We start from the raw sequence: 16,129 nt of genomic DNA on the forward strand, positions 1-16,129 counted from the left end.
AAAAGACACAAACACATGAAACACAAGTCCTGATAGATGAGAAGGTTTCTTCAGCCGTCATCTGTACTTCTTTGAAAGTCTCGGACGTTTCACTTCTTATCTAAGAGGCTTCGTCAGCGAACATTTTTTTTCCTGGTAGTTTTGGCCCTATGTATATATATCCCTACTGTCCAGACGTGGCGATGCCAGACTCTGCTGATAGGTCCATGCTCTCAGTTTGGGGGAGAAGAGGACTATTCCTTGAGGCTACACTGATTACGTCTATTGTCCTGCCTGATTATGGGGTCTATGGCTGGCCTGATTGCCCCATTTACCCTGGTATCACCTCATCAGCATAACTAAGCCTATGTGCTCTCAGAAGTCTGTTGTAAGCACGATCCAAATTAAACCTCACCCACCATGGCGATTTAGTGAAGGGTTTTGCAGTTAAAAAAAAAAAATATATATATATATATATATATACAGTAAAGTCTCGTTATATCGATATCGGATATATCGATAGTCCCGGTTATATCGATACTATTTCTATGCACGCACGGAGAAAATTACATGCTAACAGGGTCGGATATATCGATAGTCCCGGTTATATCGATATTTTTTCGGACTCCCTTGAATATCGATATAACGAGACTTTACTGTATATATATATATATATATATATATATATATATATATATATATATATATATATATATATATATATATAGGGCCAAAGCTACCAGCAAATTTTAGTTCGCTGACAAAGCCTCTTGGATAAGAAGCGAAACGTCCAACACCTTCAAAAAACGTACAGATGACGGCTGAAGAAACCTTCACATCGATGGACCACTTCCTGTATGACTGAGAGCTTACACAGACACTAGTACTGATAGTTAAAATATATCAAAATTCTCTTTATTTCATATATTTAAAAATTCATACAATTATTAGAGAAAAATAAAATGACTTAAATTATGCAGTGCAAACAGTATTTCAATCGCAGAAGAACACATGTAGCTCATGTGTGTGTTTCTCAATTTGACATTTGTCTCCCTTCTTAGGTCCTTGTGATCTTCAGGGTTGCCGACCCCGCCCATAGAGGTTCTTGGGGCTTTTCTTGAAAGTACTAAAAAAAAACATCCGTGGTCTTTTAAATGAAATAAAATTTAGCTCTTGGTAGTAGAGCTGTTCTATTCAGCGATATTCAGCGCTGCAGACCTCAAATGAAAAAAGGATCTGGGTGTGCTCAAAAAGTAGCAGGTCCTTCATTTGGTCCTTAATAGTACCGTGGAACTTGATAAAGTTCCTTGTCGTGGTAGAAATGTGCTAGAAATCAGGAGCTGTGTTCTTTTTTTTTTAAACTCATTCACTGCCATTCACAAATTCATTCGGGAATGGAAAATATGACAGAACGCCATTGCTGATTTTGTTCAGGTTTTGTTTTTTCATGCTTGGGTGCCGATAAAGTGCTGGCCGTGGCCTCTGGTAATGTTTTTAATTTTCCACAAAAGGGCAGCATTTTTCTTTTTTTCCATGGTCGTGCTTTGTTCCAGTTTCAGCTGTTGTTAAAGCGCTATATAAACCAATATTTTTGTACTGAATTGTATTTTGGACAGCTACCCTCATTTCAAGCTCATATAACTGCAGACCCATATCATTTATCTATTTGCTATCTATTAGCTTTCTATTAGTTTTACTATTAGCTATCTATTTGCTATCTATTAGTTAACTGTCCGGCGAGTTAGCTATCTGGCTGGCTATCTATTAGTAGTATAGCTAGTTGTCTAGCTAGCTAGCTAGCTAGCTGCCTGCCTAGCTGGCTATCTATTAGCTAGCTAGCTTTCTGTGTATTTACAAATACATAATAATACAACAAAGATGCACTATAACGATCTAGCTAGCTATATGGCGGGCTATCTATTAGCTAGCTATCTGGCTGGCTATCTATTAGTAGTATAGCTAGTTGTCTAGCTAGCTAGCTAGCTGCCTGCCTAGCTGGCTATCTAATAGCTAGCTAGCTTTCTGTGTATTTACAAATACATAATAATACAACAAAGAGGCACTATAACGATCTAGCTAGCTATATGGCGGGCTATCTATTAGCTAGCTATGTGGCTGGCTATCTTAAGGCTAGCTATATGGCTGGCTATCTAGCTAGCTATCTATTAGCTATCTGGCTAGCTTTATATCTATTTGAGTTACTTCTGGGTTGTGTGAACGCTGGCGCATGTGGCTGCCGCTGTTCACCCACAGAAAAACTTCTCCTGTGACGTAAAAGTGACATTGAAAGTTTTGAAAGGCGCTTCGAAATCAAATGTATTATTGTTATTTAGGAATTAACACTTTTTTTCTGATGAAAGAAGCTAGTCTCAGGTTTCTAACACAGTATTGAATGTTTATGTAGTCCTAAAACTCAATATTCTGTGGGTCCTGGAATTCAAGTGACAATGACAAAAACCCTGGCACTGGACTGTACAAGTTCTTGCACATCGTCTGGCAGTGAATGAGTTAATCTGAGGTTTTATTCGTTTTTCAAATAACTCCAGCGCGGAGTACCAAAGGGTCCTCCACCCTTGTATTAGATACTTGTGTAATTAAAGCTAGCATAATTTCAAAATATATTTTTGTCATCATGTGGTCAATAACAAAATAATGCGCACGCATGCAGCAGTACGGGAATGTTAATGCTAACGAAAGGCGTGTTTCGTTAGCAGTTTTTCGGGTCCTCCAGAGGGAAGGTGTCCACCCATCTCTGCGTGCGCTCTCGACACTGGTCCCAGTTATACCGAGGGCGGTACTGGAAGTGGCGCAGCGCTTTGTCCGTACTTACAGTGAAGGACGTGATGGCCACGGCCAAGGTGTAGCTATTCAATAGGGGCGTAAAGTTCCAGAAGGGCGCCAAAATCCAGCGTAGCATGTCGTTGAGCATAGCCAGGAACCATAATAGCAACAACGGCATGCGCACACGGCGGAATTTGAAGGTGGACAAGAAGAACATGTTGAAATCCTCGTAGCTCTTGTAAGGCGAGTCGTCGTAGCAGAAGAAAGCCTCGCCGCCCACAGTCTCTGGACGATCGCGCAGGGCCCGGGCGGCCAGGACGTGCATCCACGCCACATTGCCTGTATAGAGAAGAAAGAAAACAGATCAAAACATGTTTTGTTTTTTTTGGAGTTACTAAGCCGGGTGATTTGAGTCACTTCTCTGAGATCATGACTATATTTCATTATGCTTTTTTAGTACTTTGTTAAAGCTTCAGTTGTTGTTAAAGCGCGCATGTGGCTGCCGCTGCTCACCCACAGAAAAACTGACCCTGACCTTGAGAGTTTTGAAAGGCGCTTAGGAATGAAATGTATTATTATTATTATTATTATTATTATTATTATTATTATTATTATTTGCTATCTATTAGCTCTGGCTGGCTGGCTAGCTATCTGGCTGGCTAGCTAGCTATCTATTCACTATCTAGCTGGCTGGCTATCAAGTTAGGTATCTGTTGGCTACACATTGGCTAGCTGGCTTGCTTTCTATCTATTTGAGTTACTTCCGGGTTGAGTGAACGCTGGCGCGTGTGGCTGCCGCTGCTCACCCACATAAAAACGTATCCTGTGATTGTAAAGTGACAGAGTTTTGAAAGTCGCTTAGAAATGAAATGTATTATTGTTATACAGTTATATTTAGGTGATTGTTTAGAGAGTTATTGGCTATCTATTAGCTATCTAGCTGCCTGTCTAGCTAGCTATCTATTGGCTATCTGGCTAGCTATCTATTAGCTCGCTAACTAGCTTTCTATCTATTTTAGTTACTTCCGGGTTGAGTGAACGCTGGCACGTGTGGCTGCCACTCCTCACCCACAGGAAAATTTACCATGTGACTGTAAAGTGACCTTGAGAGTTTTGAAAGGCGCTTAGAAATGAAATGTATTATTATTATTATTATTATTATTATTATTATTATTATTATTATTATTATTATGGCGACGTGGGGAAGAAGCTGTTTAAATTTGTGCTGGATTCAATGCACTTAGGGGAGTCGCTGGAAAAGGTGGTGGGCAGGGTTCGGAGGGTCCAGAAGGATTTTCTGTGCCCTTGTCTTGATTCTTGCAGTGTGCAAGTCCTCGAGAGTGGGTAGGGCGGTATTTGTATTTGTATTTGTATGTATTGTATTGTATTGACGTTACAAGAAAATCAAGAAGAAAAGAGAAGTAGCGTGACTTCCGCTTTGCTGTCACCCAACTATATATTTTTAACAAGGTCTATTCTGGGACTTACCGACGTAAACTCGCCCGTGTTCAGTACTGTCGGGAACGCCGCCAATGATCAGGCCTCCCCTTTTGACCGCCAACTTGTAGAAGTCTTTGATGAGCTCGTGGCCCTCGCCGTAAATCCCGGTCGGCCTCAAAGAGCATGTGCGTAAACGTTCGCCATTCCGTAACTTGACAGCAAGAAGAGGAGAAAATATTTGGGGTATAATTCTCCGCTCGTGGCGACTTCGATGCGGCAACATAAAGTTTGTGAAACGCCAAAATAAAAGCTCTCAAGAAGCCATGCTTTGACCACAAAACAAAAGAAGTTCAAGATGGCAGCCATTAGCAAGTACACTCACGAGACTTGCTTTTTTTGTTGTTGTTTTCATGTTGTTGTTGTTTTGATTTCAAGATACCGCCGCGTGTATGCTGCCTTTACAGCAGCTCCTATATTTTGTTTTTGTTCTACTTCTTCCTATCCTTTCCTCTTCCTTTCATCACTTTTCTGCTGTCGAATGTAAAATTTTCCACTGTGAGACTAAGAAAAGGCTAATCCAACAACACTGATCAGTCGGGTCTTACCTTGGCTCCATTGGCTTCCAGGACAATCTTTTCGGCCTTGGCCTTGCTTTTGGGGTAAGCCATGGTGTGCTTCACTTTGTAGGGTGTGTCTTCATTACCCCTATATCGACACAGTCGCAGGATTAAGTCAACTTTGATATTTGAGTTTCAACTTTGATACTTCAAAGGCAGATTATAGATTGCAAGGTTAAAATATCCCATCAATCAGGCTCCACAAACAACCCGCACAGGCGCAAAAAGCTATCAACCCAGCTAAACAGAATACAATTGATGAGGAACTAGATAAAATTATCACAGAGAAAGCACCTACAAGGGATCATTCCTCAAGATGGTGAAAGAAGAAGGCTACGTTCCTCATCAAGTGTTTAATGTTGAGGAAACCGGCCATTCCATTCCATCAAACCATCAACGACCATCACAAAGGTAAATAGAATGACTTTATTACACAGGACAGTTTATTTCTTTAATTATAATAACATAGCACATTTATTATACATAAAATGAGGTATATTTTGTGTAGTTTTAAGAAAATTAAAAAGTATAAAATTATGTTTTATGGAGACCTGGGAACAGATTATTCTCATTTTAATGGTTTCCTATGGGAAATAATTTTTTTGGATACACACTTTTCGCCTTATACACTATCTGGGAACCAATTAAGTTCGTAAGTCAAGGTATCACTGTATTGTATTTATGTATTATTATTATTTGTATTACTGGTGTTGAATGACTGGTGAATTACTGGTGTTCTTGAAACACGAACACACCCTGGCGATTGCCGGGTCAGATTTATACTCTTGTGAATTTTGATGACTGACACGTGAAGTGAGTAAAGACAGATGCTAGCTAGCATGAAAATGTGAGTCAGTCGTTCCTTTGAAGATTTCAATTATTTTTATCACCTAAGTGAGTAAATCCAAGTGTTTGAGGGTATTTCGCATAACAGGCGTGCTTGCACAAGCGTTACATAACAATTGACGTCTCAGACACACTGGAAAGAAACACGACGGTGCAAAAAAAATAGTCAGCCAAATAGCGGACTTGTGTCATGATAAACAAGGTTAAAAAAATACAACTTTTCAGCACAGCTCTGTTAACAAGATGGGGGAGGGTACCGGAAAAAAAAGGATACATGCCACTTTTGGGCGTTACATTTTTGGGTGGGAGCGAAAGGTTACATACTTAGATAAGGTTACATTAGTTTTACCGTATTTTCTGGTGTATAAGGCACACCCAAAAAGCCTTCATTTTCTTAGACGCATGTGCACCTATGTGAAGTATATATGGAGAAAGTTTGAAAATACATCATTCATTGTGGGTGCGCCTTATACTCCAGTGCGCTTTATACACCGGAAAATACGGTAATAATAATAATTATAATAATAATAATAATAATAATAATAATATAAACTAATATATTCCGGTGTGCCTTATGCACTGGAAAATACGGTAATAATAATAATATTAATAATAAAAAAATAATAAATAATAATTATTATTTTTATATACAATATTTCTATATTATAATTGGAAAACTTTTTTTTTCATTCATTTAAAGTCCGAAGCGCCTTATATATGGAGAAAGTTTGAAAATACATCATTCATTGTGGGTGCGCCTTATACTCCAGTGCGCTTTATACACCGGAAAATACGGTAATAATAATAATATTAATAATAAAAAAAATAATAATAATTTTTACATACAGTATTTCTATATTATATTTGGAAAACTTTTTTTTCATTCATTTAAAGTCCGGTGTGCCTTATATATGGAAAAAGTTTGAAAATACACCATTCGTTGGGGGTGCGCCTTATACACCGGAAAATACGGTACATTCGTTTTTCCTAGATTTTCAGCTTTATAATGAGGTTTACCTTATACTGTACAGGTAACATCCGACTTACGACCATGACCTCCAAACCCTATTTTTGACATTTGAAGAGGGGGAGTTTGTGAGTCATTTAGCCTCCGAGTCTCTATTTGTCATGAGCCAGTTGACAGCGGGGCGGGGCCTCCGTTCCCGCCGCTCGCCAGCTGCTGTCAATTCCCTCCTCATTAACTGTGGACATTTAAACCCGACGCTGGCATCCACCCAGCGTCGGAAGATACTTCGCCTTACGCCAAGCTAGTACGTGGAACTTGTTACCAGTACGTTATTTGCTTCGCCCGAGGAATGATTTTAGCCACGAACGCGTTTGTTGTTTGCACCGCGTCGTAGGTTGTTTTGCACCCTCGTGTGCCACTTTATTTTCTTGGTTAGTGTGGTTGGGTGGATTGCCGCCACTCACCCACTAACATTGTCAGTTGTCATTTTGAGTTTGTTTCACGAGTTGTTACCGGGTCCGCGTATTTTCGGACCCGCGCTTTATGTTAATAAATCCTTTGCCGGTACCCACGCCTCTGTCCTGCTCTACGATCCACCGCCTATACCACACGTTCCTGCTCGCCAGCTGCCACTGTCGCCGCCGGTACGTGACAGAATCTTCCGACCAACATGGATCCTGCGGACAGTAACCGAATCTTCTCCGTCCTCGCTCAGCAGGCGGAGCAGCTCGGCCAAGTGGTGCCCGCCATCGCGGAGATCCGCCGCGACATCACCCGGTTAGCCCAACGGGTAGATAGACTTGAGGCCAGCGGCGCCTTCGTCGCGGGGGCCGTCCCTCCCCAGACTTTGAGCCGCGAACCCAACATCCCACATCCCACCCGTTACGGAGGGGAGCCCGGGCGCTGCGCGCAATTCCTGCTGCAGTGCTCCATAGTTTTCGACCAGCAACCCTCCGTATACACCACGGACGCGGCCAAAGTGGCTTACGTCACCAGCCTGCTTGCCGGACCCGCAGCCGCTTGGGCGTTGGCCGTCTGGGAATCTCGGCCGGAGCTCCGAGCCTCCTTCCCGGACTTCGTCGCCGAGTTACGGCAGGTTTTCCATCTCCCGGTGAGTGGGCAGGCAGCGGAGTCCCAGCTGTGGACCTGCCAGCAGGGTAGCCGATCGGCGGCGGAGTATTCCGTCGCCTTCCGCGTCCTGGCTGCCGCCAGCGGGTACGACGACCGTGCGCTGCGAGGGATGTTTCGGCGCGGGCTCAGCGCGGCGTTGAAAGACGAGCTGGCTACCCGCGACGAGTGCTCCAGCCTTCGCGAGCTGATCTCCCTCACGCTGCAGCTGGACAACCGGATGCGAGACAGGGCCCGGGAGCGGGCTGCCCAGGCAAAACTCGAGCCGCCAGCAGGGACCCGAGGGGGTGCCCGGACCTTTCCGCGTGGGGGGCACGCGGCCGTGGAGCCGATGGAGATGGGGGTCGAAAGGGCCGTTGAGCGGGCGCCGGAGCGACGCAACACCGGCCCGGCATGCCAGCTCTGCGGCAAGTTGGGTCATCTAGCCCCGGACTGTCCCAGTTGGGAGCTTCCCGGAAAGACCCCCAGTGACTGCAAGTTACCCCGTCCACACAAGCAACGGGTTCCCTTAAGGTCCGCGGGGGGGTTCACGTCGCGGAGACTGGAGCTGGATGCCGTTATACACGGTCCCACCAGGACAATGTCCGTTCGGGCCTTAGTGGACTCGGGGGCCGACGGCTGTTTTATAGACCCGCGCGTCGTGTCGGCGTTGGGGTGTCGGGTTGTTCAGCTGGGGGCGAGTCGGAGCATACTCGATCTCGACGGTCGGTTACTCGCCGAGGTTACGCAAGAAACCGTGCCGCTTCGACTCGTACTCTCGGGCAATCACGTGGAAAACCGGCGGTTTTTCGTGATGCGTTCACGCTCGGTTCCCATCGTGCTCGGGTTACCTTGGCTGGGGACCCACAATCCGGCCATTTCGTGGGACGGACCTACCATTCAGGGGTGGAGCCCCCTCTGCTACGCTCACTGCCTCCGGTCGGCCGCGGGTGGGCCGGCACCATCTCACAGCTACCCTAGGGAGGAGATTAGCCTAGAGGGGGTGCCGCCCTGTTACCACGACTTACGACAGGCGTTCAGCAAGGACCGCGCCCTGTCGTTACCACCGCACCGTCCCTATGATTGCGCCATTGACATTCAGCCCAACGCTCCGTTTCCCAGTTCTCGTCTGTACAACGTTTCCCAACCCGAACAACAGGCTCTCCGGGACTACATTGACTCTTCGCTCGCGGCCGGGCTCATTCGGCCATCACGGTCACCTCTGGGAGCGGGGTTCTTTTTTATCACTAAAAAGGATAAATCGTTGCGTCCGTGCGTGGACTATCGGGGACTCAACGAAATAACTATAAAGAACAAATACCCGCTCCCACTGATTGACTCCGCCTTCGCGTCCCTCCAGGCCGCGACCATCTTCACTAGACTGGACCTCCGGAGCGCTTATCATCTTGTTCGGGTCAAAGAGGGGGATGAATGGAAGACCGCATTTAAGACACCTCTGGGACACTTCGAGTACTTGGTGATGCCGTTTGGTCTCACCAATGCACCCGCTGTGTTCCAGAACCTTATTAATGATGTCTTGAGGGATTTTCTGAATATTTTCTGTTTTGTGTATTTGGACGACATTTTAATTTTTTCAGAGTCCCTTGAGGCACATCGCCAGCACGTCCGGCTAGTTCTGCAGCGGCTGCTGCAGAATCGACTATACGTCAAGGCCGAGAAATGTGAATTCCACACCTCCTCCTTATCCTTCCTGGGCTTCATCGTGGAGCGGGGGCAGATCCGGGCTGACCCAGCCAAGACCGAAGCGGTAGTAGAATGGCCCACACCTACCTCTCGCAAGCAGTTACAACGCTTCCTGGGGTTCGCCAACTTCTACCGCCGCTTCATCCGGGACTACAGCCGGAAAGCCCTCCCCCTCACCCAACTCACCTCCACTAAGACCCCGTTCAGGTGGACGAGAGAAGCGGACGCCGCGTTCCGGCTGCTGAGAGAGGCTTTCTCTCACCCCCCAGTTCTCCGCCATCCAGACCCCAACGGCGCGTTCATTGTGGAGGTAGACGCCTCGGACTCAGGTGTTGGGGCAGTACTCTCCCAACGCTCCTCAGTCGACCAGCAGCTCCACCCCTGCGCCTTCTTCTCACGCCGCCTCAGCTCCGCCGAAGCCAACTACGACGTGGGCAACAGGGAGCTGCTCGCCGTCGTATTGGCTCTTCAGGAGTGGAGGCACTGGCTCGAAGGGGCGAAGGAGCCGTTCACCGTGCTTACGGACCATAAGAACTTGGCGGTCATCCGGGCCGCCAAGAGGCTGAACGCACGCCAGGCACGGTGGGCGCTGTTCTTAACACGCTTCTCCTTCACCCTAACCTACTGTCCAGGAACAAAGAACACCAAGCCCGACGCCCTCTCGCGGATCCACGAGCCAGCAGACAAGGAAGACCTTGCGGAACCCATCCTGCCCGGCCGCCAGATCATGGGGGCGCTCCAGTGGGAGGTCGAACGGAGGGTCATGGAATCATTAAAAGGTACCCCGACTCCCGAGAAGTGTCCCACAGGCAGACTGTTCGTTCCCCAGTCGCTGCGCTCGGAGGTGCTCCAGTGGGGGCACGCATCCAAGGTGGCGTGTCACCCAGGGGTGAGCCGCACCGAGCACCTCGTCTCCCAGCGATTCTGGTGGCCGCGGCTCCGCGACGACGTGGCGGACTTTGTTAAGGCCTGCCCGGAGTGCGCCTGTGGCAAGGTCTCCCATCAGCCTCCGGCAGGACTGCTCCGCCCCCTACCTGTCCCCCCGCGCCCTTGGTCCCACATATCAGTGGATTTCATCACCGGCCTCCCCCCATCCCGTGGTAAGACGGTCATTCTCACGATAGTGGACCGGTTTTCTAAGTCGGCACACTTCGTGCCGTTGACCAAGTTGCCGTCCGCCATTGAGACGGCGACACTATTGGTCAAACACGTCGTCCGTCTCCACGGGATCCCCACTGACATCGTGTCGGACCGAGGGCCCCAGTTCGTATCCCGGGTCTGGAAGCGTTTCTGCAGGTCCATGGGGGCGTCGGCCAGCCTGTCCTCCGGTTACCATCCACAGTCCAACGGCCAGACCGAGCGGAAGAACCAGGACCTGGAGGCGGCCCTGCGCTGCGTATGCCTTCATCGTCCCTCGGCCTGGTCCATCCATCTCCCGTGGGTGGAATATGCCCACAACACCCTGGTCTCCTCAGCCACAGGTCGGTCACCGTTTATGTCGGCTTATGGCTACCAGCCGCCGCTCTTTCCCACACAGGAAGGGGAGGTGGAGGTCCCGTCGATACAACACCATCTTCGGCGGGCCCATCGGGTATGGAGGGAGACCAGGGCAGCCCTATCACGTACGGCAGTCCGGAACCAGAGGGTCGCGGATCGCCGTCGCCGTTCCGCGCCAGCCTACCAGGTGGGCCAGAAGGTCTGGTTGTCCACAAGGGACCTACGGCTGGCCGGGACAACCCCCAAATTGGGTCCGCGTTTCGCGGGCCCCTTCACTGTGGAGGCCATCATTAACCCGGTCGCGGTCCGACTTCGGCTGCCCGCCTCCATGAAGATCCACCCGGTTTTCCATGTATCTCTCATCAAACCGGTGGAGTCCAGCCCCTTGGCCCCCCCTCTTGCCCAACCCCCCCCCCCGCGGATGGTGGACGGAGGACCGGCATACGCAGTGCGGGAGATCCTGGATTCACGCCGCAGGGGAAAGGGCATCCAGTACCTGGTCGACTGGGAGGGCTACGGACCGGAGGACCGTCAATGGGTTCCGCGAACCTGGATTCTGGACCCGTCGCTCCTGAGGGACTTCCACGAGGCTCACCCGTCGAAACCAGGCGGGCCGCCAGGAGGCGTCCGTTGAGGGGGGGGTACTGTCATGAGCCAGTTGACAGCGGGGCGGGGCCTCCGTTCCCGCCGCTCGCCAGCTGCTGTCAATTCCCTCCTCATTAACTGTGGACATTTAAACCCGACGCTGGCATCCACCCAGCGTCGGAAGATACTTCGCCTTACGCCAAGCTAGTACGTGGAACTTGTTACCAGTACGTTATTTGCTTCGCCCGAGGAATGATTTTAGCCACGAACGCGTTTGTTGTTTGCACCGCGTCGTAGGTTGTTTTGCACCCTCGTGTGCCACTTTATTTTCTTGGTTAGTGTGGTTGGGTGGATTGCCGCCACTCACCCACTAACATTGTCAGTTGTCATTTTGAGTTTGTTTCACGAGTTGTTACCGGGTCCGCGTATTTTCGGACCCGCGCTTTATGTTAATAAATCCTTTGCCGGTACCCACGCCTCTGTCCTGCTCTACGATCCACCGCCTATACCACACGTTCCTGCTCGCCAGCTGCCACTGTCGCCGCCGGTACGTGACACTATTCAACATTTTGAATGGATTTCGATTTACAACCATTTTGACTTACGACCGTTTGCTCGGAACGGAACTCGGTCGTAAGTTGGATGTTACCTGTATTTGGAAATATTTTATATATTTATAGATTATATTTTGAAAACTTTTTTCATTAACTCATTCACTACCAGACATGGGCAAAAATGTGGCCACTCCAGTGCCGGGGTTTTTGTCATTGTCACTTGAATTCCAGGACCCACAGAATATTGAGTTTTAGGATGACATAAACACAGTAAGAAACCATGGACTCTCTTATTTCATTTTTAAAAAGTTAATTCCGAAATTTTATGGGTCTGGAGTTATATGAGCTTGAAATGAGGGCAGCTGTCCAAAATATGTACAATGCAACACAAACATATTGGTTTATATAGTACTTTAACAACAGCTGAAGCTGGAACAAAGCGTGAACAAGGACAAAAGGCAAATGCTGCCCTCTCGTGGAACATTGCCAGCGGTATGGCCAGCGCTTTGTCAGCACCCAAACAAGAAAAAATTCAGAAATGGCGCTCTACGTTATATTTTAAATTCCGGAATAAATTTGTGAATGGCAATGAATGAGTTAATTGAGCCTTAAATATGATAAAAGTTTGAAAATACACCATTCATTTGGGAGTGCGCCTTATACTCGGGTGCACCTTATACACCGGAGAATACGGTACATTCCTGGTTCGGTATGCTTCTGTTATCAGGAATGGACTAAATCCAAATCCCTGACGTGATAAGCGCAAAGGTTGTACCTGACAAAGGGCTCCTTGTTCATGTTGGGCCCGATTACTTCCATGCTGCTGGTGTACAGCAGACTGCAGACGTTGTTGTTCACACACGCTTTAATCACATTCTCGGTCCCTGACACAAGAGAAAAAAAAGAAGGAAGAATGATGATTAACGCTAACGGTATTTTGATCGTTAAGTGGTGTCATGTTTCGGTTTGCGACCAACGGGTGGCACTGTCGGGCTTCGCCTGCAGCTGCACAGGTGTTGCTCATTTTAGTCAGTGGCTGTTAAAAGGACTCCCGGCACGACCATTCGGTATCGGGTCATTGTTTGTTTCACCCTGTCAGGTTTGTTTCATCTTGTCATGATTTATTTCTGTTTTTGTTTGCTACTTTGGACCTTTTTGCTCTGATGGCTTTGTTTAATACAATTTAATAATAATAATAATAATAATAGTAATAATAATAATAACTTTCATTTATAAGCGCCTTTCAAAACTCTCAAGGAGCAGCGGCAGCCACATGCGCCAGCCGTCACTCAACCTAGACTAAGTCAAATAGATAGAAAATTAGCTAGCTGGCTAATAGCCAGTTAGATAGATAATAGATAGCCAGTTGGAAAGCCAGATAGCTAATAGAGGCTCACCTTTGACATTGACAGCGTAGATAAGGGCTTCTGGGACCTTATGCCAGACGTCCACCAGGCTGGCGGTGTGGATGACAACGTGAGCACCCTGGGATGCCGCCAGCACGCTGTCGTAGTCCGTGATGTCGCCCTGGATGACCGTCACCTTCGTACGCCCTAAAGGACCAATCAGAAAGCAGTAATGGGCACACAGTTTAGAATCAGAAGAGTTTAAAAAACAGTTTCCGCATGGTGCAAAAAGCACTGAAGTAAAGTGGTACCTTGAGTTTATTACATGATTAATAATAATATTTCTGGACAGGACCGAACTTGTAACTAACTGTACTTGCTCATATGTCAGATCAATTTGCCCATTACAAATGATTTGAATTCTGACTCTCTTCATTCATCAGATAAAAAAAAGTTAATTCCTAAATTATATGGGTCTGGAGTTATCTGACCTTGAAATGAGGGTGGCTGTTCAAAATACAATGCAATGCATACATATTGGTTTATATAGCGCTTTAACAACAACTGAAGCTGGAACAAAGCACTAAAATTGAAAGAAGGGAAAGGCTGCCCCCTTGTGGAAAAGAAAAACATTGCCAGAGGCCATGGCCAGCGCTTTATCGGCTCGCAAGCATAAAAAAAAATCGTGAATGGCAGTGAATGAGTTAAAACATTGAGAATGAGAAAATAAAAATCCTGAAAGATGATAGTTATGAGTGGTCTGGCTAGCTAACTATCTATTAGCTAGATAGCTTTCTATCTATTTGAGTTACTTCCGGGTTGAGTGAATGCTGGCGCGTGTGGCTGCTGCTGCTCACCCACAGAAAAACACGCTTGAGGCCTCAGGGGCCTCAAGCATGTTGGTGCGCAAACAAAGCATTATTTTTTTTTTGCCCACAGAGGCATCACGCACACGTAACTCAACCCCAGACATCTCTCACGCCACCCTGACAGGAGAACGCCACTTCTTGATGGATTCATTGTCTCTGTGCGGGGAACCGACGGTGAAACACGGTGGAGTCACCGGGCAACAAAACACACCCTTGGTGTATCCCGCTGACACAGATGGCAGGTGGTGACAGGCTGACAGGAAACGCGTAAGAGTGGGACATCCTGAGTGCAACACAGGCTTCACTTATTTTGAAGAAGTGCGTTGATGTTCATAACATGAAAAGAATAGTGAATAATATCAACTTCCAGTTCCAGGTTTGATTGGTTGTTTGCTAAAAGTTTAAAGGTGAGGGAAAGCAACTCGCTTGGGAGTGTGTGCCAAAGTGCAACACTTTAAAACAAACATGTTTTTTTACAATTATATATATATATATATATATATATATATATATATATATATATATATATATATATGTATATATAGTAGATATCTATAGATATATATATAGATATAGATATATATATAGATATAGAGATACAGATATAGATATAATTACAGATATAGATCTATCTATATATACAGATATAGATACGGATGTAGATTTATTTATACAGTATCTATAGATCTATATCTATATATATTGTGATATCTATAGATATACAGTAGATATATCTATATATAGATACAGATATAGATCTATGTATATCTATATCTATAGATATCTATATATCTTCATATGTATATATGTATTATTATTTTTTTTAGTTGTTTACAATGTGTTAAATTACCGCCTTTGTGATTTGAATTAAGCGGCATCAAATATGTGTTGTTTCATCCATTTTAATAATACTATTATGGGATTTTTGGAGCTTAAGTGATAAATACTGTATATGGGAAATAAATTAATTAATAAACAAAAAAATTGGATCACGTTCAGGGACGCATTCCAATCAAACCGTTTTTATTATTATTTTAATTTGACTGATTAGTTGAATTTCTAGGATGAATTGAAATGCTGTGAATTTGCACTATTAGAAATATATAATATTACATTATTAGAAATATATAATATTACAGGTGTATTTAAATTACGTGAAGAATTTAAACGTGCATTCCACGAGACTCTTAATTTAAGCGTTTTTTTTTCGATCCATTTTCCGTCACACTTACCGGTTCCTAGCTTACTGAGTCCGAGTTCGGTATGTTTGTCAAAAACTCGAACCTCCGCCAAAGCGTCCTCCTCTTGGTCCAGCAGAACTCGGAGGAGGTGTCGGCCCAAGAAGCCGCAGCCCCCGGTGATAAGGTACACGAGCCCGGAACTCCAGTCTGTCATGTTGCCGTGCGGTCCACTTGAGTGTGGTGAAGAGGACGAGGGGGGAGTACAAGTACAAGCACAGCTGCATATGTCACTTCAATTCGGCCGTGTTGCATTTAGGTAAACCAGGAAAGTCCAATTTTTCTTTTTCTTTTTTCCCCCGAACCAACTAAAACTTTTGTAAAACCCATTTAGAGCGTGAACGTGAGCAAGTGTTTTCGCAAGATGATAAAAAAAAAAAAACAATCCACGCAAAGTACATTTTGAGGAATGAGCCATTATTGACGTCATATAACAAATTGTTACGTCGACTTCAATTTAACACATTCTTTTCTTACAGTGTTTTTAGGTGTTCAATTACCTGACATGTTTCGGCGTACATACACCTAAAAACACTGTCTTAAGAAAAGAATATGTTTTAAATTAGATATCAAGTAGATAGGATGAACTTAATACAACT

At 45.9% G+C, this 16,129-nt stretch overlaps 1 protein-coding gene across 2 annotated transcripts; it reads right to left on the minus strand.

Annotated features, from left to right (window-relative positions):
* Nucleotides 1–883: 883 nt before the first annotated feature.
* On the minus strand, nt 884–15,729 carry hsd3b7 (hydroxy-delta-5-steroid dehydrogenase, 3 beta- and steroid delta-isomerase). Of its 2 annotated transcripts, XM_089019033.1 has the most exons (7): nt 15,525–15,729; nt 13,475–13,630; nt 12,853–12,961; nt 4,806–4,905; nt 4,249–4,411; nt 2,810–3,099; nt 884–1,105 (listed from the first exon to the last, which is right to left on the minus strand). In XM_089019033.1, exons 1-7 carry the CDS (start codon nt 15,685–15,687, stop codon nt 1,037–1,039), a joined length of 1,050 nt encoding a protein of 349 aa, XP_088875159.1. In that variant the 5' UTR covers nt 15,688–15,729; the 3' UTR covers nt 884–1,036. The 2 variants fall into 2 exon arrangements, with proteins under 2 accessions (XP_088875159.1, XP_088875158.1); XM_089019032.1 differs by lacking the exon at nt 884–1,105 and having other exon boundaries at nt 2,585–3,099; nt 15,525–15,728.
* Nucleotides 15,730–16,129: the final 400 nt, after the last annotated feature.

The sequence above is a fragment of the Hippocampus bargibanti genome, linkage group LG17, assembly GCF_051943395.1.
Source record: "Hippocampus bargibanti isolate YZ-2025 linkage group LG17, ASM5194339v1, whole genome shotgun sequence".
Classification (NCBI taxonomy): domain Eukaryota; kingdom Metazoa; phylum Chordata; class Actinopteri; order Syngnathiformes; family Syngnathidae; genus Hippocampus; species Hippocampus bargibanti.